Source organism: Porites lutea, chromosome 2, assembly GCF_958299795.1.
Source record: "Porites lutea chromosome 2, jaPorLute2.1, whole genome shotgun sequence".
NCBI lineage: Eukaryota > Metazoa > Cnidaria > Anthozoa > Scleractinia > Poritidae > Porites > Porites lutea.
In genome coordinates, this window is record NC_133202.1 from 47,886,942 (window position 1) to 47,910,423 (window position 23,482).

The following is a 23,482-nucleotide window of genomic DNA, read 5'->3' on the forward strand; positions in this document are numbered from 1 at the left end:
ACTCATAGTGAATCTGATACTGTGTCTTATAGAAAAAAACTCCTGTATTTCAATTTAATTTTAAAGAAATCAAAGTATTTCTTTTTAGATCAATTTAATAAAGAAAAAAGTGCAGCGCAGACTGTCCTCTGCAAAAGTGAGATCTGGAAACCATAATTTGAGGTGGCTCGATAGGGTTCTTCAGAGTCAATACTTCCCAAGTTTGAGCATAAACTGCGTTGAAAAAGTTATTCGGTCAAAACTAAGAGCACTGTAAGTTTTAGCTCTTTCATGTAACGCTGGAGTGTTTTGGAAACCGGACAGTGTCTGTCTGGAAGTCGTTTCCATCTTTCCTCCATTTGGTCCTTGTAAAAAAAAAACACTGCAAACGGCAAGAAAGCTTTTTAAGGTACGTTTGCTGTCATTTTATCGTTAACGCTCGTTAGTTTTTTTTGGGAAAACCTCTCGAATTTCTGCCAGTTCATTTTCGTCTTCAACTGTGATCTGCGTTAAAATTTTCAAACACTGACTAGAATTCTCCTCCTCGGTAAGGTTACGATTCAGTTTCTACATCAGCTTCGTTCTCATTAAAACAAAGCTTGGTTAAAATTTGGAAAGGGAACGTCAACATCTCAGTCTTCAGGGTTTACAGACATATCTTAAAGCTTATTTGGTCAAAACTAAGAGCGCTGTAAGTATTCACTGGCCAATGTGACGCTGGAGTCTTTTGAAAACTGGACATTGTGTCTGGCTCGAAGTTGCTTATATCTTTCTTTCGTTGGTCTTTGAAAAAACACTGCAAATGGTGAAGAAACTTGTCAAGATGATCGGGTGCAGTTATGTTTGTTATCATAATTGTCGAAGGAATTACTCATTTCTCTTAGGTAAAACATCTCGAGTCTCTGCCAGTCGATTTTCGTCTTCTTAACAGTGTACCACAATAAAATATTCAAACAATGACTAGAATCCTCTTCGATAAGATTACGAGTTAGTTTCTTCATCGCCTTCGTTCACAAATAAACACAGTTTAAATTGTTGAAGGACAAAGTCAACATCCATGTCTTCAAGGTTGACAGACGTCTTATAACTGAGATTTAGAGCTCCGAAATGAGCATTGTTTTGCACATTTTAGTCCGTATAGCAAGTTACGGACCTCAAATTGACCAATCACATGGCGAAAACAGACTCAGCCACAAAATAATCATCATTATCCTGGGCATTATTTTATTTTATTATATAGATACTAATGAAATACCAGGATTTTTCCTTTTACTAAAAAATCATATCTTCATCGCGCGCAGTGAAGATACTATTTTTATCTTTCACGTGTGAGGATATTGCTGTCACCATGGTCATTAACATGATTAGCCAATTATTGTCTTTATTTCTCCTTTATAACTTTATATCCGAGTTTCATAACGTTTTTGTGACAGGCATTTTGCGATAGGTGACCACTTTAATTGCACTATTTTGCTGTTTCGAAAATGAATAAAAAAAAAAAAGTTGTGTTTTATGTAGGAATTTCATCAGTATCTATAAAATAAACAGAACATTACATTGCCGCTTGGGGATACGAATGTTATCTTCTCGTGCTGAAAGTATTCCTGACTCGTTCGTTTCGCTCACTCGTGAGAGATACTTACAGCACTCGAACATAAAATTCGTATCCCCGCGCGGCAATGTAATATCCTCTATACATACACACTGAGAAATACTCACCAAGCTGTGTCGTGAAGTTTCATAGACAAATGAGTTCTAGCCAATCAGAAGAGTGAACAATGTTTTTCACATGTGAAAAAAATAATACGTCCAACCGGACTCGCGAACGGTGTTTTTTCGCGTGTGAGAAAAATTATACGTCCAATCAGAAGTCTCAGAGGTGTGTGAGTTTCGCGCCAAAATTACCTCTTTTTATAGGCGCTTGCAGCTTGCAGCGCCGAGTTGCCTCGCAGACATTCAACGAGAAAGGTTTTTCTTGAAGAGTTTTTCTAGTAAGAAAGTGAAAAACATCTCGCAAATTGAAGTGGATTAGTTTCGTGTTTCACTGTGGATTAAGAAAATTGTAGAGATCCGGCAAAACGACAGCGGCAGGGGATACACAGAACGAGACGTAAGCTTAAATTGTGCCTTTGATCGGAGCTACTTTTGTCTTCTATTTAGACTTAAGTTATCATGCAAATCAGCCACTTTCAATTTTGCATCCAGAACAAAAAGTTAACACTACAGTACTTGCAATTCTTAGATTGCCTCATATCCTTATCCAGTAATAAGCTATTACTTCGTTTTCTTTGTCATTTCACGGTGTACATTTCCAGCGGCAAATTTTAGAATTTTGGAAAGTTTTGAAATGAAAAGGCGGCTAAAATGAGAAATATCTCAGTATGTATATAATCAACGCAATACCATATGGAAAGTGCTCGTTGTTTTTGTGTCAGAAATCTCACTCGTTCGCTGCGCGCACTTTTTCGAATTCTGATACGTCAACAACACTTGCGTAAATACCGTACGTCCTGCACTTTCCATGCAGTATTCTATATGTCCCTGACTTAAGAAATTGTTACAGAAACATATTGATAATCATTAACTGTATCGAGCCTCACTAGCTTTAATCACCTCATTTTCTATTTTCTGTTTTATGTTCGAAGGTACTCTTTTACAAATTTAGAGGAGGAGGTCAACGGGAAACCGAAAAAATAATTTATCCCCTTTCCTACTCAAGGTGAAAGCGACGGAGGGGGAGGAGGTCTATAGTGGCTCAATTCTCGGCCGGTCCAAAGACCTTGAACTCAAACCGAATTTTGTTCCACTTCACACACGTGCATTGTCCACGCGTGAATTCAGTTTCGACCTATGACATTCGTCTGTTCGCACTCTTCCTTCTCTAAGAGGATTTTTCATGGCAGGGGACTTATTTTGGCTAAGGTTGTTAATAAATCGACGAACCTTGAGCTTTCCACAATAAAGAATTAGTTTCAAATGTCAGAGATGACAAGGGCATCTGAATGTACGTGCAAAAATGTTATGGAGGTATTTGTTCAAGATGGCATTTCCTAATAGTTTTGAACTTTATCCTCTGTATCGTAGTTTGTTTACTTTTTAAATCCTAAAGCATTGCAAAGCGTTGCATATATGTGAAGGTGGTTTGGATATGATCCAGAGACTCCTTACTTCAAACCCACTCACAAAATGGGGCATCAGGTGTGTCATGTTGAAGGGCGAGCCGAATGAAAATGACCAAATAAATCAAAATAAACCACATCAAAATAAACCAAATCAAAATTCATTTAATTCCCTCATACAGGAGATAAAAACACACAAAAGCACTGCAGAGCCTTAGCGGCTGTAATTTAGAAGCAAAGGTACTGTTTCTTTGGTCAGACCTGCTGCTGTTTTGGTAGGTGATTAGTGTATGGCATCACACAACATTGCATGCTGATGAACATCCTCTTGAAACATTTTCCATGTATCTGAAATAAGTGCAAAGTAGATAATTATAAAAAGCGGAGTATTTTAGTCGAGCGAACTACGGGAAGACTGTATAGAACGTGAACGTGCATTGTTAGTATGAGAGATTGATAGGGAAATGAAACACCAGGTTGCGTAATCAAAAGAACATTTCACAGATGAGTATAAATGAATAAAATAATCAGTGGACAATGAAATAGCCAGGAACCGCACGCCATAAGCTATTAAAACACAAAGGGTCTTAATTATATAGTTAGGAATATTAAATCTTAGCATTCCCCGAGCGATTTGCTCTTTTCATTGGTACTCAAGGTGGCGTGTGAAAAAACATAAAGAGGTGGTTCAGCCTTGCAACAGTTTCTTCAGCACTTGGAACAATTTCATGGACCGGAAAATAATTGCTTACTTAATCCGACTGATATTTTGTGTCAGCTTTACTGCTACCTTTACCATTTAAACCGTGAAAACTGATGTAAACAATTAAGCGTTACAATTTTACATACAGCGGGGGTCATCGTCTTCACAAACTTAATATTGTTACTACCTTTCACAGTGTAAGAACACCACAAAATCTCTCGCTGACGAACGTACTGAATTGTTTGACTTTAACTGCACATTTTGCAATTATCCAGTTTAGGTTGACAAGAAATGAAAAACACAAGTTCATCCTGATAAAGAATGGTTACAAAATGATTGTAGGAGTGATCATGATTACATCAGGGGCACCCAACGACAATTTTCGGAAAATATCTGTTCGAAAGACGATTTGAGATCTAGAATTTTCGGAACATTTGTTGTAAAATTTCTTGCTTGCCTGCCTCTCCTAGGATTTTCGAGCATCTAAAAAATGTCATAATTGCCCATTTTAAACGGATTTTTACCCTAAAAAGGTCACCTAGAATTTTCGGGAGCCTTTTCTCTGGCTGGAATTTTCGAAAAGGTAAGTTTTGATCCCTATAATTTTCGGATCACTAGACTTTCAGCTAGGAAATCCGAAAAGATGAAAAATTTTTAGGGGATAAAAATATGCCTATATCTACCGTTTAAATACTAAAATACGTTTAACAATGCTATGTTTAAGTGGTTTTGAACTATATTCTCGTTGGGTGCCCCTGTTACATTGCACATGGAAGATTGATCAAAGACAATTCAACAGACGAGATTAAAAACATCAGGGGCACCCAACGACCGGTTGTTTCCAAATACGCCAGAAGTGTCTCAGATGGTTTTCTCTATGCCTTAGAGGCCTGCTTGGTCAATTTGGAGTTGTCCTAAGAACTATTTATCTGTCCGGATGTCTTAGGGGAACTTTGATCGTCACGAAAGTTTTAGCTGGCTCTCATTCGTCTCATCTGAAAGTGTTAGCTACCCTCGAGGACATGAAGTAGCCGTGCTTTCATAGAAAACCATAGGGAACGTTTTGCCTTTATACTGAAAGTTTTAGGAGACCTTTTTTAACAATACTAATCGCAATATCTTGATATTAAAATGTGAAAACACAGCCTTCAAAAATCGTAGTTAAGCTATTAGAAATATATTTTAGACGAATGGAACAGTTATACAGAAATTTTAAGCTTTTCTCAAGCTTTCAAAATTTCTAGGCAATATTTGCTCCTTCGAACAGTTATTTTACAGAATATAGTCGCTGGGTGCCCCTGAAACATCTTCCAATTCCATGTTTGATTGCATCTATCAAGAGATCATCTCGCTGACGACGAACGTAAATTGTGTGTTGACTTTGACTACACATTTTAGAATAATTCCAATAGTTTTAGGTTGACAAGAAATGAGGAAAGCAAGTTCATCCTGATAAAAATGGTTACAAAATGACTGTATAAGTCATCATGATTACATCGCACAAGATTAAAGAGAATTCAACAAGCGCCATTAAACATATCTTCCAATTCCATGTTTGAATGCATCTATTTCCCAAATTCAAGTCTCATCTCAATGAAAGATACGATCAGTGCCGAAATAAACCGAGCTGTAACATCAGATGAAACGTACCCCGTTTAAGATAAGGCATTAGCATAAGCACAACTTAAAGAAAGATGGTATTTGAGGATGTGGTGATGTTAGTCGCCAAGTGTAAATTTCACCTCAATCAGACATTCAGTCGATGTACACTAAACAACTGGATGAGTCGTTTTATACAGTGAAACCACTAGCAGTGATTTAGATTAGCAGACAAACTCTATGATCCTTTATAGGTTTTCTTGATAGTGCCACTTATTCTAGGTAGCTTTGATTAGATACGTTAATTTTACGGAGAGCAATCACTTAGAGCGAAAACATTTTCAACAGACAACTCTTAATTCACAGCAAAAAGAATTCAATATACCACACACAGGTTATACATTTTTTGGCACCATTATATGATCTAAGACTATCATATATAAGTAACTCGTTTACCGGCAAAAGATATATAATCATATAGTTTAACATGCTTAGGATGTAGTGAAAGCCAGCAAACCTGACTAAACAACACAAAAAAATAAAGCCAGCAACGTAAAACTCTTCTTAGGTTTAAAGATAAGGTTTGAAAAATATAATGCATGTAATTGCCACGACGGTAAACCTAATTTAATACTTAACGAAAAAAACAAGAGAAATAAATGTCAAACGAGTGACTGAATTCTCTTCATTAAGATAAAACGTCTCTTTCAATTTACCCTTGGCCGGAAAAAAACTCAATTAACAATGGCCGTTCAAGAGAATATTCATACAGCAAGAGTTTCGTTTCACCTGCTCGACAAATTACATTTAGTTCTGTATGGTATTTACAATGGCAAGCCAGAGAAAGGTATTCAGACATCCGAACTGTATTTGATGCATCCGTCGGAAAACATGTCACAAGTTTCTTGGGAGTACTGAATACTTCATGCGTCAGAGCCGACCGAACAGTGTAGCTTGGTTTAATGACAAATGAGGAGAAATGTCACTGTTAAATTGTCTCACTTCTCTTTTATCTGGCATGGCTATAAGGTTTTCTTAAGATTGAAACGCCATACGGAGAGAAACATGCATGTCACAAAGAGAACAGTTAGCCAAATTCAAAGTGAACTAAGGCCATAAAGTATGTCATCCTTTAGCTCTCATAGATCAGTGAAATCTTAGATCTATGCCAGTGGCAGTTCAACATAAATGACAGAGTGCTGACTACACGGTATCCGGGTTTTAATTCTTTGAAACACAGAAAGTTTGAAGATAATACTAGCTTTATTTTTTGCAAAAGTGGGACTGATATTGGCTCTTCTTAACACTATTTGTGTAACTATGTTTCATCAGTACTCCCTTTAGAAGTTGTTGATAAAGTCAGTGCAGAAATGTCTTCGGTGATAATTTGATTCGTGATCACTACTATCACTCCTGACTGTACCGTAAAGAAACTGTCACGATGAATTAACTCATATCACCCGCAGATTCAAGTCGCTAATCAAGCCAGTTCAACTTAATGGAAATTAGTCTCTATACATATGAAAATGCCGGGCAGGTTCGTGCGCGAACCATACCTTTAAATTAAGAATTGTTAGTCAAAGTATGGATGAAATAAACGGCTGAAATAGGGGCGACGAACAAGACGAGAAACCTACAAAGAATAAAGGAAGGAAGAAAAAAACTAGTAAACAGAAGTAAATCCAGTTAATACTAACCTACTAAGTCCCCGCTAGGACAAGGCCTTCAGCGTAGATTACACGAGTGCAAATCCACAATGACAAGAGAAAGCCGGTCCATCGGGTGTACATTCAATCATAACATCCGGGACTCTTCGGTTTCAATGTCTTGTCATAAATTACCCGATTAGCCACAATGCCTAAGGGACGGACCATTAGAAAATTTATCGGGGTGTGGGGGCGGGGGGGGGGGGGGGGCGAAGTACAAAAAAAAAATATTCGCGCAAGGGAAAATTAAATGAAAAAAAAATTCATGCACGCCAATTAATCCTAAAAAATATTCATGCTAATGCCTGAAAAAAAATTCATACAAGGAATTTGATAACAAAAAAAATTCCTGCGGCTCGAAAATTCCCCTCCCCCCCCATAACCTTTTTTATGGTCCGTCGCTAAATGAAGCAAATGTTGCCAAAATTTGTCGGATGCAGTTTCATCTTTTTGTACGCCTCTTTTGATTGCTGTAACATTGCATAGTGGAGTATTTAGTTCTGTCCTAGATTTTTGTTTTTGTTTTTTTATATTTCAATTTATTTATATAGAAATTGGCTTTTAAGTTGACAGTAGTCGAGCTATGAATGCTGTTTATTTTATTTCTCTTGCCAAGGTTAAGAAGGAACAGTGGAAATTTTCCAAACATTTTTTCAACAGGTATCTTTTTAGATTTTTCTAGCAAAAAAGCACTTAACCTAAAATGTTGATAATCACTTTGATCCTTTGCAAAATGTCAAGAATTGTTCGTTGTCATTGGAAAGTACTGGAAAACGGGCTTAAAATTAAAATGGTGTTTTACCTTGACCTTGCACTGATGCTCGACTTAAATTCTACGTGGAAGAAAATTAACGTGGCCAGCCTAGCAAATAGAAATGTAGAATATAACTTAGACAAATCAAGGTTTTTATGCTTTTACACAATTCAGCTTTTGTTTTAAAACGAAAAAGGAAGCCTCTGAAGGGATTTTGTGGAAATATTGTATGGACACGCGCTTTCCATTAACAGCAGCAGCTGTTGACAACAAAACTAAAGATGTAAAATTTAAAACCTCTTAGTGAAAAAAACTAGCAGCTATCATTATGAGCGCTAAATGTAAGACTGCTTATTGTAATGTCTGGATAAGTTGTGTGGATAGAAACCCCGGGTGTGCGGGGCCAATAATATGGGTCTTGCTACTGGTTGCGTAACAATATAAGCTCAGAATGGCTCACTATGGACAAAACTGTGACACCTGTCGTTTTTTAATACCAAAGGTGAAACTCGTTCCATCAATGGTTAAAGAACCTGTAACACTCAATAGCTCATCTATGTGCAATAACACATATACATAGGCAGAGATCGAGAAAAAAGCTAAAATAGAGAGGTCAGAAAGCTTATGCACAGGGTCGGGGGGCCTGGGCTGGAGAGGAGCTTAAGTCAGCCTGATCAGCAATCGCTATTTTAAATATAATCTAGTTCCAAGCGTAGAGAAGTGCATCTTATCTATTGTCAGATATCTAGAAGAAACTGGCTTTAAAAACAACGTTACAAAATGTAATCTGCGACAGCAATCAAATAGTATCGGTCAGTATAAAACATGGACTGCGGACTGGGTGTAAAACACGGACTACGGACTATGTATATAAAAACAGCTTTAGAAAGGTAAAACTGAGACAAACACAAATCTTCAAAACACGTTAGCTGTTAAGGTTCCAAATCTTATCAAGATTATCCTCTTAAATTAAGGACAAAAGGGCAAAACAAATGGACAAAAGAATTTTTTCTATTGTTTCTGGCTTGATTCACGTTTATCTCGTTTAAACTTATATTGGCATCCTTTAGTCTCGAAAGACGATGGTGTTGCGCTCTGATTGGTTGTTCTCGAACAGCGCCTTGTGTGGCTGAAAAGACCAATTCGGGAATGACAGTCCCTTCCCCGCAATGAGCAGATGTGGTCAGTTGCTGGTCTATCTGCCTGGTTTCGGGCCTTCCTCGTTTGTCTCTTTGTCTCAGCCTGTTCGGCAAGTGTATTTTCAAACTCGGAAAGGCCTTGCTGCACTGCCTGCCTCCAAGCTGAACGCTCTGAAGCCAAGGTTTCTCATCCGTTGATATCAATGACCAAGGCCTTCAGGTCCCTCTTGCAGACATCTTCATAGTCATTAAACAACCGTTTTGCTATTTCCAACAGTACGAATTCTTTAGCCCTTGATGTGACGGTGATACTCCAGCCTTTTTCGGCAAAGGGGATCAACTGAGGTGCTAGGTGTCTGGGTAACTGACCACCTTGTACCCTTCCCCTTGGTCAACATTAACACTTACTTCTCGCTTAGGGCAAAATGTTGCCTTATGGGAGGGGTAGGTGGTCAGTTACCCAAACACCCCAATTGAAGTTTCTATGTGGTGATCCTTGCATTGGTGGTCGCTTGAATGGAGTCTTTATTTCACAGCGAATTTCAGATGGCATTCACTCACTCTTAAACTTGCCCTAACTCTAGCACTTACTTCACCTTGCTCCTTTTTCTTTTTATTGACAATTGTCTATTGTTTGTACATATCTAAAGATCTAAGGATAAAGGGAAGGACAATGCCAAACTCCTTTTACCCATGCATTAAGCGGAAAATTAGGGGCAACAACATGCATAGTTGAACCTGACCTTCCATTCCGCCTTTAACGTCGAGCAGACACAGGCATGTTAACTTTTATCTCAATACATCCAAATGTCACCACAGACATTTGGCACATTTGACTAAAAACATTTTACGCCGCTTGTTCTGCATTTTATGCTTTTTGTTCAGGAAAGAAGGATAACTACCATCGGCCACCCGACATCTCGCCACTTCTGACTTCATGTCGTAGCCATAGTAACCCCGACAATTTTCTACAATTTTTTGTCACTAAATTTATTTATTTAAGCAGTAACAAAAATCTTTAGAATAGAAAAGATTCCGGCAAAAGGTTATCAGCGACAAAAAATCATGTCTCCATATGTCCTTTTAAGATTCTATCATCCTTCACCCTCACTAGGTGATTGCATAATTACAGACAAACAAACATACAAAATTAAAAGAAAACAGGTTCTTCGCCACAACACAATTCTGATCTTAAGCTTTGCGACATTCGCACGTAAGAGTATGCTTTGTGTCCTCCATTTTATGACGGCCCGAAGATCAGTTTTCACATAATGCTTCTTACATTACATAATGAAATGACGTATGATGAAGTAAACTTCCGCAGTCACATGAATACTTTCAGTCTTCACCCCTAGTAGAGCAGATCCCGAGGCTGGTACCTTACCCGCGTAACGTATCCGAACCTGTACGTTTCTAAAAAAAGTTACAAGAATCAGTCTTATGAGCGTCCAACAAAATAATGTCAACCTTAATGGCAAACACGGACTGCGGCAAAAGTGCCCAGCTTGCCTTTAACCCTGAAATCACATCTACATTAGTGCCTATCGTAGGCTGTAAACTCCGCTCTATCATTTCTAAATGGACAAAATATCACCTGGAATTCATCAGCTTTTGCCAACAATTGGCATTGGGGATTGGGTAAGTTATTCTTTATTTTACGATCAATGACTGACTTTTATCCCTGTTTTGAAGGGTTGTGTAGTTTTAGCAGTTGTAAATAAATTAAGATAATTCGGTTAGTCCAGCAAAACTTACAAGTCAGTTTTGTTTGAAACGATAGTCAGTGAATGTTTTGCAAGTCGTATAGCTGAATTAATTCAGTAAATCAGAGTTTGCATCCAAAGCTAACACTTTGCACTGAAATTTGAAATCAAGTTTTCCCAATTAAACGGACACACTGCATTTTCCTTTCCATGCAAGTAAGCTATCAAACTTACCCATGTTAATGAGGCAAAAATGTTTACTTTCCTACATCTCCTGTCGACTCGTTTATCGACTTTCTAATAATATTTATCTTAAATGGATGGTCTTTAATTCTAATTTCAACGTGTTTGTTGTTTTCGGTCAAGTTGTTCATCACGGACGTCCTGACTATCATTTAATAACAGTCTCGGCCTGCAAGATGATATGAGGTTTCTTGTTTCTACCACAAGGCCAAGAGGGCACGCGTGCAAGAGCACGTGCAAATCGATCAACAAAAATATAAAGCGAGTTTTGTAGTGCTACCTATTATTTTTTTTGGATGGCGTGAAAATGCCGGTACAAATTTTTCCTTAGTTGGAACGACACTGTTTTGGGCCCTAGACGGGACCCTGAGACTTATGGCTGCCGGTCTTGGATATGAGATAGTAGCGGTGTAAGTATGCATGAAGCAAATGTTATTCGCGAAGTTCCGGTCTGACCGGTTGAAACGAGAAGATTAATCTTCCCTTTTCGGCAAATGGAAACGACTGAATTTCCTCCAAAACAACCGGTTATTTGTTTGTTAGTATTTTGTTTCGTTTTTGTTTTCCAAAACATTAGAATCACCATGTGGCGACTGCCTTTGAAAGGTTCTCATAGTTTTGCCATTCGACATTGTTTTTGGCTTCTTATCTGACATGTTTTTCAAAATGCTTTTGACAACTTTGATGAACCATTTACGATCCAACATGATTTGCAGGTCAAGGCCTTTTCAAGTTTTTCAGTCAAGGTAAAAATAGGATGAAATTTCAAATTTCAGTCTCAAATATTCTTATGCAATAGATACTTCAATGGATGAAAGAATGTGGTTGTAGTCTCTCGTGGGCGCATGGAAACGTCTGGATTGACATTTCGCTGCAATAGCCGAAAAAACAAGCGATAATAACAAATAATAGAATTATCTTAAACTTTATTAACTTCCTAACGTAAAAACTTTCGTTCGATAGAAATAATAAATATAACAGTACAAGGTTGTTTCAATAAGGCGGAAAGTCTTTTGATGCTTTTTGAAATTAGTATGTATCTATCAGAGACAGATTGAAATTTTATTTAATTCGTTTTTTTGTTGGAATTTAATTCGATTTTTATTTGTATGAAATTTTAGAAAAAAGCCATTTAAACAATCCCTTCAAGACAAAAGAGAGCAAAGTCATTTCACATTATAGTAAAGAAAAGCTATTTCACCTTGATTGTTATCACGTGATTTGGCTTACTTTTGTAATTTTTTCCAAATTTGGATACTCCGTTACTCACGCCACTTTTTGCGTGACGTCATGAAAGTTTAGAGTAATCAATGAATTATTTTTGTGGTCCTGCTTTTTTAATTTAATGTAACAGAACGTCAATTCAGCATACTATGACCGAAAACCGGACGTTTATTGTTACTTTTGACTACAACTTATAACAATTATGCCTTTCAGAACGATCAAAGTTGAAAACACAGAGTTTGCACCCGGTTGGATTGTGGTAAGTAAAATATATGTTCTTATGTTATCATAATTATAGATTTCTTGGCCAATGCAATTATTACTTAACCGACTGTTCTGAGTATTTTTACTTCGCATAGCAATAGCAAAAATCTGTTGAAAAACTTTCATGTCTGAAAGCCACATATAAAATTATTGTAAACATAATTTTAGTGATATAAAGCTATCATGAGCAATGCTTTCTTGCGGTCCATAAAATTCAAGTTAAGTTTTCAGCCGTAGATAGCATATAATTATTTAAGTGGTTAAATTTTACTTTATGTTAAAACATTCCTATTGTAGCGTAGAACAACTGGCCTTTTTTACTAGAGCCTTTCTTGAACCAAAACGGCTACCGAGTGATTCATGTACACTGTAGAAGGCAAAAAAAAAATAACAGCGACATTTCTCTATGTTTCACTACCACCATAGCGACATTTTAACTGTCGTATGCTGGTTTAAAGAAGTTATTCGGTCGATTCCCATTAGATAGGCCATTCCATCAATCAATTCCCGCGGCTTTAACTCAGTAAGAGGAACTTAACTTGAAACGCAGTTGAAAGACAAAAGTGGTAGAGCGGTGTTGTGCGATTTCCGTTGTTGTGAAACATCAAGAGTAAAATGTGGTCTTCCAAATAAATAAGTTAGACTACAAGAGTATCCACCACTATAGATTCAAAATTGAAATTCAAGAATCAAATCTGTCCGTTTTTGTTTATGGCTGATGTACAGTTTTGACTGCACTCTTACGTGAAGTTTTTAAATATTATGAGCACTAGTTTATGCAGTTTATTTAGTTCGGTCTTAGACAACCTCACAACTACTCCTGATAACTGCGGTTTCATTGGATACAAGCAGTGGACTCAAACGTCATAGAAACACAGTTTCGAATGTGTTTTAGTAATTCGAAAAAATAAAATATCCTTCCATTTTCTTTTGCAATACAGAGAGTTCTGACACGTGTGTGGGTGTAGGACGTGTTTTTAAAAATTAAACGGCATACAACTTTCATCTAGAAAGAAGATAACAACGTCTGGCTCGACTGAAGTGTTGGGGTATATATACCGTGCCATTTTTAAAGCTTTCTTTCGAACGATTCTGCTTAAGAGTAAAATGTCTTCCGTCGATCTTGTCATAAAGCAGGTGGTATAATGATTTAAGACTTACGAGCACAATTAAAGGATAGTCGATGTCAGGCAAGACTGAAGCATCGCTGCTCATTGCTGTATACTTGGCCAGCAGCTGATTTCTTTGGTGATTTTCGCTACCAACTCGTACCCATAGCTAAGGCAAGTACCTTGCGTGCCCAGTTTGCAGACATATGGTGCACTCGAATGCAGTCACACAGAGATTTGTGCTAATCATTAATGATGGCAATATGCTTTATGTCGTCTTAAAATGCATGGTGATGAATTAGTAAAAGACAATAATTTCTTATTTATTATCATATTTTGTAATGAGTAGTTCAAGAGAAGCCTCCTTTAAGAATTTCCTTCAAATTTCATAACTTAGTTTATTTTGATCCTATGATTATTGATCCCAGGAATAACAGAAAGCGGAATTTTGCTCTTTGCTGTGTTTCGTTTACGGGTTAGAATCGAGAACTTGGCGAGAGTGCTCGTCGTTAGTGATCATGTGATTACGGTTGTTTAAGTATTGCGTCTTTGTCATAGTTCTTACGGTGGAGTCATACTTTTGGTCGGTTAGTGTTGGCAGTATTGCTTTCTTGAAGATTCAGTGCTATCAAGATGAAAAGCCAACAAACAAATTCAACAAATTATTAAACTGTGATAATTCAGCTGACTTATCTTAACTAGCTCCTGTTTCAGTGAACTGTTTTTTCCGTGCCTCAGCTTCAGAACATTTAAGTCTTAACTGCAGCAGAGCACCGTCAAAAAGTAAACTATTTTATCTTGACTCCAGCATATCAATGATTTCTAAAGTGGAAATCGTATATGTTCAACGTCATTCGTATCCTTGCTTGCGTCACACCTATTTCAATTGGTCTGCTTTTGTTACAGCCAATGAATAATGCTAAAACGAGTTTCAAGTGTTCGACACCCGGGACCGATCGGGTTTTACTTTAGAGGCAGGGAACGGTCCTTTACGAAAATTTTATGAAACTACAGAGAGACAAGATTTGTAGTTTGGTTTTCGGTCTGTTTTTACCACTCTAAAGGGGATAACTGCGAAGACTGCGAAACCGTGGGCATCCTTTCCTGCCCGGTAAGCTATCACAATAACAATGGAAGAGTCATGAAGAATAGGTAGAACACAAAAGGCGCCTTTGTTTTTAATAGTTCGACGAGTGGTTTTGTGTGTTAAGCCAGGGATAAGTTTAAAACATTAGTACAGGTATGGCATTGTATGCTTAGTAAGATGAATACTAATATGAAAAACTGTTAGGTGCTGACAGTGTTGCTCTTATTTTGCTATACCCACAAAAGCTGTTGAAAATGATTAGGAAATCTGATGCGGCAACCACTTAGCAATCATTTGTATAATGATGCCTTACAATACGGTTCGTTTATCGTTTGTTTCACAGTGTTCACTTTGTTGTAATAGATCACGACGTTTCGATTGCGTAGTGCTGGTCTTCAACTCTATCGCGTGATGAATATCTTTCATTATAAAAGGCGATAATTTATTTAGAAACAACTTGGAATCAACCCATAACGGTAACATTTGTAGATGGGTTAGTCCAAATTTCCAGCATGTTCGTCTTTTTCTTGGCTTCCTTTTTGCACCGTAGATGCACAGATATAAGCTAGCTTTACAATTCAGACAGAACCAAGTTCGTTCTAACCTTACTAAATACCGTTAGCCAACTTATTCAATCAATCTGGAAGGTAGCAAAAACCTTTTGAATGCCATTACTTTGAACAAACACTAATTAACCGTGTTGTCTTTCAGAATAACTAGAAGAAAAAAAGATTTGGATTATGGTTGGTGAGTATAATCTAAACCAAATCTTACACCTTCTTTACTATCTACAATCGTCTTGAGAAAGCCAATTCGTAACTGGTCTTTCCTCTGAAGCTAAGTCTTCTTCAGTGGGAAGACATGATCGTGTCCCAATTTTGAGTAAAAAGGTACTTAAAGCAGAGTGTTCTTTCTTAGTTTATTTCAAATTATTCGTTCATACAGCTTTTAAAAAAGCTTATGAGCTGTACATAATCCAGTGGGATAGGCCTTGAGTAGTGTGTTAATCATTAAAAAACTGGCTTGTATACAAGTGAACCTTTTCGGACAACGGATCGAATAAATCTTTTATTCTTTACACTGAAAAATACAATGATACTTCAAACCGAATCAAATTCGGTAATAAGAATGCTTTATGGAAAAACATTGGATATCTCTGGCCTTGGCTCTTATCGCATAGTAAAATCCAGGAATCTGTTGGGCATTCTGAATGAAGCATTTTAAAAGTCCGAGAATTGGCGGTTGAAGACTGTCAGAAATTTCTGCCTAATTTCATGTATTGCGATTCTAGTAGGAACAGGAATAGAAAGCTTGCGCCGGAAGCAAACTCAAAGTGGTTTTAATCGACTAAACGTGGGGGCAATCTCGAACAGTGACCAACAGATTGAGGGTGCATCAGCCTCAGTCCAATGGAGTTGTATTTTTCGGGTGAGCGTTCAGTATCCCCTTTAGTCGCCATTTTTTATGTTCAAAGCATAGGAAAATTTGGGGAGAGTACAAAGTGCAGTTAAGAGGGTGGGCACAAGGTGAAATGTCGAAGTGGGGGAGGTGGAGGGGGCGACTGTTTCCATCGTCCCTTGCCAGACCATGTGGGGAAGAAACGCGTGACACAGGCCCAATAACTCGCGCGTGCACCACATCATGAATGACTTCTTTTTCTTGTGTGCTCTCCTCCCTCCAATTAAAGGCCTGCACCGTAGGCTAAAGATGCTTTAGATCATTATTGACCATATATTTTCGGCTGCCACCATGGCGACTGAAGTAAAGCAAATTAGGTGGCAGCAATATCCAATGCTTGTGACCAAAATGTTTTAATGACAGTTGAAATGCGATCGGGTTCAAAGCCCGTCTCTCAAAATGCTTTCAAAACAATCTGAATGCTCATAGGTTTTTGCTGGATAATTTACTCAGTTCTTGCAACTACAAATAGTCATCAAATGTGTAGAGTCTAACCATGTCCTGAGCTTTCTAATGATTGTAAAATAAATGAAACTGATTAGTCAGTTGCTAATTCATGCTTTCGAAATGTTCTATGATTGTATTGTAAGTGCTGTTGCAAAGCGTGGGTACAAATTTATTTACATTCGATGACGGAAAACAACCGCAATTATTGCAATCGCATAGTTAAGCCATGAGTTTTGACCATAAAATCTCAACGAATGTTTTCATTCAAGACGGTTGATACACATAACTATCCAAATAATTCAGTGGCTAATTAAAGTTTTTACACGTCCCAAGCGCAATTCATGTCATTCATTGGAAGGTTCTTTTGTTTCCTCGTCTGTTGATACTGCTGTTGTCTTTTTAAGGACGCACTTTTATACGAACAGTGAAAGAGCACAGTTCAAAAGCATTTCATCATACTCAGGACAAGAGGTTTATTCAATAGCAGCACCTTCAATGAACGACTTGCTGTTGCTTATTTTGTTCTTGTTGTGGAAAGTTCAGTGCGCGTAAAATCTGTGATGTGTCGTTGTTTATTACTGTTGAGGTTTGAGGTGATTTTGACAGAAGAATGTGTGGTGGGACTTAAATAGTTCGAAGCTTGCGGCTAGTTTCGTCCCAACGCGAGTAGCAATTTGATAGAATAATATTTACAGAGAGGACGATTTACTTGTGTTTGAAGTTTTGAAAAACTATCTTTCGAAAGAAAATCTGTTTGAAATTTGTGCTTGGTGACCTTAGCATTTACTGTGCATCAAACGCGTTTACATTTAGTGTTTGAAAATGATCAAAGAACAGGTTTGGTTTAGCAGTTTTGGTTTTTGGTCTTGGAGAAGCACTTGATTCAGTTATTGTACCCGTTGTCGTAGGCTCAATAACCGTGCAAATGCTCGGGTTTGAAATCTGTCCTTGGACGAAACTCTAAAGCAACTTTGACCATACTAAGGTAATAAGTAGAAATTTTTTCGAATCTAGACGTGCTCTCGCAAGGCTGGGTTTATTACAGTGAGTTAACTGGTCAACTTCGTTGGCAGCTTCTGGAACCACAAGGTTCTTTTTTGAAAGCCTCAATTTGCAAGTTAAAGTCATCCTGTTTGATTGCAGTCGGGTAAAATGTTTTCCGTTTTCTTCTTTTTCGAAGTAGGAGTCTGCGTGCTATAGTATTTGTTTTGTATTAACTATGGCTCTATCATACAGCTGGCCATGAGGCGTATGAATGTAAAGAGAATTCTTAGTCTAACAGTGCATATTGACTTAATCAGAACCGACAAATCACACACAGCGATTGCTTAGATTGAGGGAGTCAACTTATCTGAATTAAACTAGACTGAGAATGTATCCAACACGAACGAAGTAGGCAATCTTTGAGGACTGTTTTGCTTGCGTTTTCTAGGGCAGTAGATCTAAAGCCTTCGAATACTGTAGCATCAGTGAAATCTTCATTAATAAATCATGATGCTTCCCACTTTTACGTCAACATAGGATTAAGTTTGCTTTTAGCTTACCAAGCGGCAAAAACCTGTACTGGCACAAGTTTATAAGGAGTTTTCTGCAGAGCGTCTGCGATTAAGTGTGCCTGTACGATAACCAGTCTCAAATTGTACGTCGAAAGGAAGATTTAGTTGATATTCCACCGCCATTTTGTTATACGTTCAACTGATTTCTTTGCAGTTTTTATCAGATTCCTCTAGGATTCCATCGACACGAAAACTATTCCGGTGGCTGTGATTCTCAAATATTCCTGTATTTTGTCACAATGATAATCAACTTGAGTCTGCACTTCTCTCAATTCATTTTAGGTTTTGGCATCTGCTCAGTTACTGGCTAAAAAAGGCCTTAATAAATGCTGTTATTGGGAGCGCAAATCCTCTCTCGACTTCGCTTCCATGCGGTAGTGGTCAAAAAGTCTGCTGGCTTGAAATTTAGGGGAAAACAGATACAGGTGACGATTAAGATCTTCGAAGGAGTTTGTTGAAGCTCAGTGAGTGTCTCAGGACTTCCGACACCACACATAGTTTCCCTTCCATTCACTCGCAGGATATGCAAGATACTATCTGTGCCTTGCTGCTCCTCTTCGTTGTTGTTAGAGGTATTCAAGGTCTGAATCTACATTAAAATCCACTGAACGTTACTCTGCAATGCTTTGTGGTGCCGGCTGCTGTACTGAGCTGCTCAAGGTGACTCATCTTGCTTTTAAATCGCTGATTAATCGTAATGAAAGTAGAGTCTCAGCGGACGTGAACAATACAGCCTTTGATATAATGCGATACTTTTTTGTGCCATTAACGTTTTATTAACTGTCAACCAGTGTTTGAAATCGTAGCGTTTACTATTTTAATTCAACGTTGTTTGTTGTTAAACAACAAAGCAACAGAAAATGAGGTCAAGGTGGCATGAAGGACAATTTAACTGACATGTTGTTTACAAATAAGTCACCATTACCAAGTTGGAACAGCATTAAAAGCAAGACCTGATGGAGCTTACCTCTCGATTTACAGAGAGGGGGGATGAAAGACAATTGTCAACGGAAGCTGCTTAGTACAGTATTCTCCTGTGGCATATTGTTATTTGCTAAACTCTTTCTCGTGAGGTAGAGGCCTTTATCTGAAGCAAATGATCTTGGTTGATACTTATGTGACTGCCAAATGATAGACAAAGGTATGAGTTAATCTCGTTGGTAATTTTGGGCAATTCTGTTCATTTCCTTTTTAAGACTGAAATTCAAGATGCTAGAACAAAGGCCGAATAATACAGTATATATTCTCAAACAACCCAGTCGATTCATTTAGTATTGCGTCAACACTTGTAGAGTATTGGTGGGTGCTCCACTATTTCTAAATGGACGGGGTATAAGTAAATGAATGTCCCAAGAAAGGTGGGTTCAGTGATTAATGCTGCAGCAAAATTTACAGCTTGTAATAGAAATGCCATTTGTGGTTTTGATCGCGGTCCATAAGTTTCTGCCAGATGATAAGCGAAATTCTTAGCCTATCTTGTTAATGACTTCTGTCCGCCTACTGTTACTAGCAGGATATTAGGTGCTCATATCGCACAACTTTAGTCGGACGCGATTCTCAAGAAGAATCGCGAGTCTCACGAAAACATCGGAAAGCCGATAAAAGCCGCTCACTATTCGAAATAAGAAAGTGCTGCAAACTGAAGAAGGCTAAACATAAATCATGAGAAATCAGAAAAATGAAACTCAAAATTGATGCTGTCTTTTTATGTCCAGAATACTACTTCTCTCTGATTATCCGCGCCCAGATGTCAATGTACATTGCTATCCTCACTGGTAATTAGTACCGAGCTTCAATTGACGTTTCCTTCATGCGAACGACTTTGTAAACGCGAGAAAAGCCATGCAAGAGAGAAACCTCTGCTCGCAGAGTTTACGTTTCCAGGCTATCATCCAGGTTCGATCGCTATTATGGATATTTTGTTTCTATTCAGTAGTGAACTTCGCTGTCGTATTTAAATGTGGTTACAGAAACTGCCAGTGACGGTCTGAAAAGAATTCATTGTACGGAGTACCCTAATCTTTTGACTTCAAGCGGCGTCGACTGTAAGACTTAACCGGCTATCAAGTGTAGTTCGAATGCTATCACGAATAATCTGTCTGAGGCTTTCATTATGCGCTGTCGCACATACATGTATAAATGCATCACCTTAATTCAATCTTTGGATTTATAAAGTACCCAGCGTAAAGCTAATATCTCTGGGGTAGGAAAAAAAAAAGGAATAGAGAGGAATAAATAAAACTCGTCTTTATGTCGCAAGCTCATGCAGAAGACTAACTTAATTAATCGGGTTGTTTCAGTAAACGGCTTGAGTTGCCTTAGCGTTAAATGAAGCTATCCACGAGGGCTCTAGAACGAAATGGGTGTATAGTGTTCTAGCTGGTGGATTGAGGAAATCAAACCATTATTTGTGGACAAATAGAAAGGAAATCCCTCACGAGCTTGTAATATCTTGTTTATTTTGATTTACCCTTGTACAACATGAACTTCACCACGAGACATGAAAACTGTAATAATTACTATACCCCCTTTAAGCTTTAAAACGCGGTTATTATTGGCTTTATCATGATGTAAGACAGACGTGTTCACGAATCCTCAAAATCGGTGAACACAGAAAAAATAGTTATTTCGTTGATTATTTATTTCTGTGTAATATACCACTTTTATGCAGACAAAACGCCATTGTTGTTCCTGTTCGCGGAAAACCCACTACAGTCATATTTTATGTTTAAGAAACTACCCTAGACCTCCGTATCTAGTGTGTACGGCTGCTCATGTAAAGAAAATTAATGATGGCAAAGTCACTGTCCCCTTCACGTAATCTAGATATATCGCTCTAATCTTTGACGAGGCATGCTTTTACATGCACACCACAAATAACACCAGATTGGAGAGCTTTTAGTAACATCCGCACTCCTCCACAACGATATCCCTAATAGTTTTAATCAGGTAGCCTTTTTTGTCAGTGACTAAAATCAAGGTTATCGGCTTCAGCTTGGAAGGAATGCAGCACGACCCATCTTTGCCTTTGATTCCGTTTTTCTGCGACACGAACGCCTTTAGGATAGAGTGGTTGATAAATCGTGCCTTTCCAGTGTTGCTGGAGCAGTTTCCGGAACACTGGTATGCGTTAAAGGTTCTGGGATAAATGACCTTAGCTGTCTTACCGAATTCGAGTGATTCTATGACCATGTCTTCCTTTCTGCAGGGATTCTCGTTGGCGGCCATCTTTGAGGGTGAATTGTCGCGTCTCATTCTACTACCAGAGGATCCGCTAGTCTTCAGATTGAAAGCCAAATAAGGAAAGGCCTCTCCCTGCTGGGCTTCGCTGTAGACAACCAGCCAAACCTTGGGAATTTCCACATCATCTGTGATAGCGGTTGCAAATCCACCACTTGATTTGACAAAAACCTTGAACCTCAACGGTGCATCTTTACGGGCGATCCACCGTTTAACAATACTGGTCACAGGAAGAGACAACCAGCCTGACTGATGCGAAGACAGTTGTCGGGAAGACATTTTCACACTTGTTCGTGTCTCGTGAATGGACACCGTCAGCTTCTTGTTGGCTCCTAACTGGTGGGTTGAGAGGAAAATCTCTGCTTTGCGAATAGTTCCTGCTTGTGCTTTGACATGTGGCGGCAGCAAAAACTCGTCTGTTTCTTGATTCCCTACAAAGGAAATTGATGCTGTTTCCAATTCCGTCTTTCATCATTTTCTCAGTAATGCTAGCAATCGCTAAACTTTCAAATTTTCACTGAACTGGGCCACAAACAGTTTTTTCCTTCTTTTGATTATGGACCCACCTTTGTAGTTGATGCATGACAAAATGCGCTATCCTAGAGAAAATAAACTTAGGTGTCGACGCTGCTTCAACTAATGAACGTTTCTGTGTATAAACAAGAAAATCATCTATGGCCTGTTAATGAAACTATTAAAATGTTGCGTGCAAAGAAGATCAACCATTAGAGATAAACTTCGCGTTATCTGAAGCTCTGGTTTAAGTCCCAGACATCACCAATGTCAGTAGCCCATAACGTCCTGCCAATGTTGACTTAACAATAAACGAAAACTTACTAGTTGCAATTAAATAAGAATAGCTTACATTGTGCTTGGAAACTCTCCAGAAAATACGCCATTCCATGAGCTTCATTTTCTTCTACGAGTTCTTCGTAGAATGTCGAAAGGAATGATGGAGTCTCAGTCTTGTTCCCTTCAAAAGATATGTCTTCCTTTTCGGTCACCTTCCGTTCGTCTCCGATTGCTATTGAGCAAGCCATGAAGGCTTGAGAGGAGAAAAGTAAAAAGGACAGGCAAAGCTTCATCTTTTTATTTCCGATACTGATTAGCTGATCTGTGGGGAATACGTCTTTCAAATACGTTAACACCCGCAAAATGATTCCCAGACAAAAAGGCTGTTCTCTGTTTACCACCCTCAAAGACCTCCATGGATCTTGACCAATCAATTTTTTTTCTGGGTTTTTACTTAGTGTACCGATCACGTGAAGTAAGGTGACAAAAAAGAACCTTTTGTCAAACGATATCTGACACTTACACTCTGCCATACTGGCGGGGTACATAAAAGCTATCGAGTTTTGTCGTTGTTTTTTTTTTTTGCTTTTTGGGGGACATTGAAATTTATTGATATATTTTTTTGTCTCTCTTTTCACATTTTGGGATAGCTTATTAGTTTTAAATTATTCAATATCTGGCTAAAACAACAGGACAAAATTCATCTGAATGAGGGGGGGTGAAGGGGGGGGGGGGGGTCCGAAAACCGCAATACTGCACTTGGAAGAGCGAGAAAACCGCAATACCGCGTACCCAAATACCGAAACCGCAGTTACAAATTAGATAAAGTTGGCGTTGTCTAGACTACAGATCCGCCTTTTAAGTAGAGATGTTTACATATCATTGGATAAAAAGGTTAATGTCATTAATCATGTTTGCGCAATATGGTCCGCGACTGTGGAACTAGGGAGAGCTTAGCTGTGGCAGGCCCGAACGCAGGTCACGCAGGCTCATAACTGCATACCGCTAAGACTCTGAAAACCGCAATATGCCGTACTTTGAAATAAAATTACCGCAAAACCGCAGCAATAAGAACGCAAGACCGCATTACCGCAAACCCTTCCGCGCCCCCTTTAAATGACCGGTATGAGCACGGGAAAGGAAACCAATAAATTCCTTTCGCCAAGGACAGACAAGGACTGCCATACTGAATTCCTAGTTCTTGTTCATCGATGAACTTTTATTCCTTCTTTCCATTCCTTCGCACTTTATCGCTTCCTCTTCTCCAGCGACCGCGGAGACCATTTTAAGGTGGTAGGGCTAAAAACTCTGGCCAGTATAAAGAAACATTCAGGTCGATGTTTCGCCATTTATCTTGCAT

General features: G+C 38.4%; 1 protein-coding gene and 2 long non-coding RNA genes across 4 annotated transcripts; 1 reads left to right on the forward strand and 2 right to left on the reverse strand.

Annotated features, from left to right (window-relative positions):
* Positions 1-3,237: 3,237 nt before the first annotated feature.
* Positions 3,238-7,196, reverse strand: LOC140928875 (uncharacterized). The gene is made up of 2 exons (XR_012164675.1): positions 7,098-7,196; positions 3,238-6,353 (listed from the first exon to the last, which is right to left on the reverse strand). It is a non-coding gene; the product is annotated as an uncharacterized lncRNA (long non-coding RNA).
* A 3,153-nt stretch (positions 7,197-10,349) lies between these two features.
* LOC140928873 (uncharacterized) lies at positions 10,350-21,439 on the forward strand. 2 transcript variants are annotated; one of them, XR_012164673.1, is made up of 4 exons: positions 10,350-10,637; positions 12,383-12,428; positions 15,341-15,376; positions 21,299-21,439. It is a non-coding gene; the product is annotated as an uncharacterized lncRNA (long non-coding RNA). The 2 variants fall into 2 exon arrangements; XR_012164672.1 differs by lacking the exons at positions 10,350-10,637; positions 12,383-12,428 and adding an exon at positions 14,470-14,653.
* Positions 20,533-22,511, reverse strand: LOC140928871 (bone morphogenetic protein 2-B-like). Its single transcript, XM_073378677.1, has 2 exons — positions 22,196-22,511; positions 20,533-21,761 (listed from the first exon to the last, which is right to left on the reverse strand). The coding sequence occupies exons 1-2, from the start codon at positions 22,413-22,415 to the stop codon at positions 20,989-20,991; spliced, it is 993 nt and encodes a 330-aa protein (XP_073234778.1). The 5' UTR covers positions 22,416-22,511; the 3' UTR covers positions 20,533-20,988.
* Positions 22,512-23,482: the final 971 nt, after the last annotated feature.

Excerpts from the sequence above, each read along its gene's own strand:
- LOC140928871 (XM_073378677.1), bottom strand. The coding sequence starts at position 22,415 with ATGAAGCTTTGCCTGTCCTTTTTACTTTTCTCCTCTCAAGCCTTCATG. Across the intron at positions 21,762-22,195 it reads GGAGAGTTTCCAAGCACAAT|GGAATCAAGAAACAGACGAG; the intron begins GTAAGCTATTCT and ends TTTCCTTTGTAG.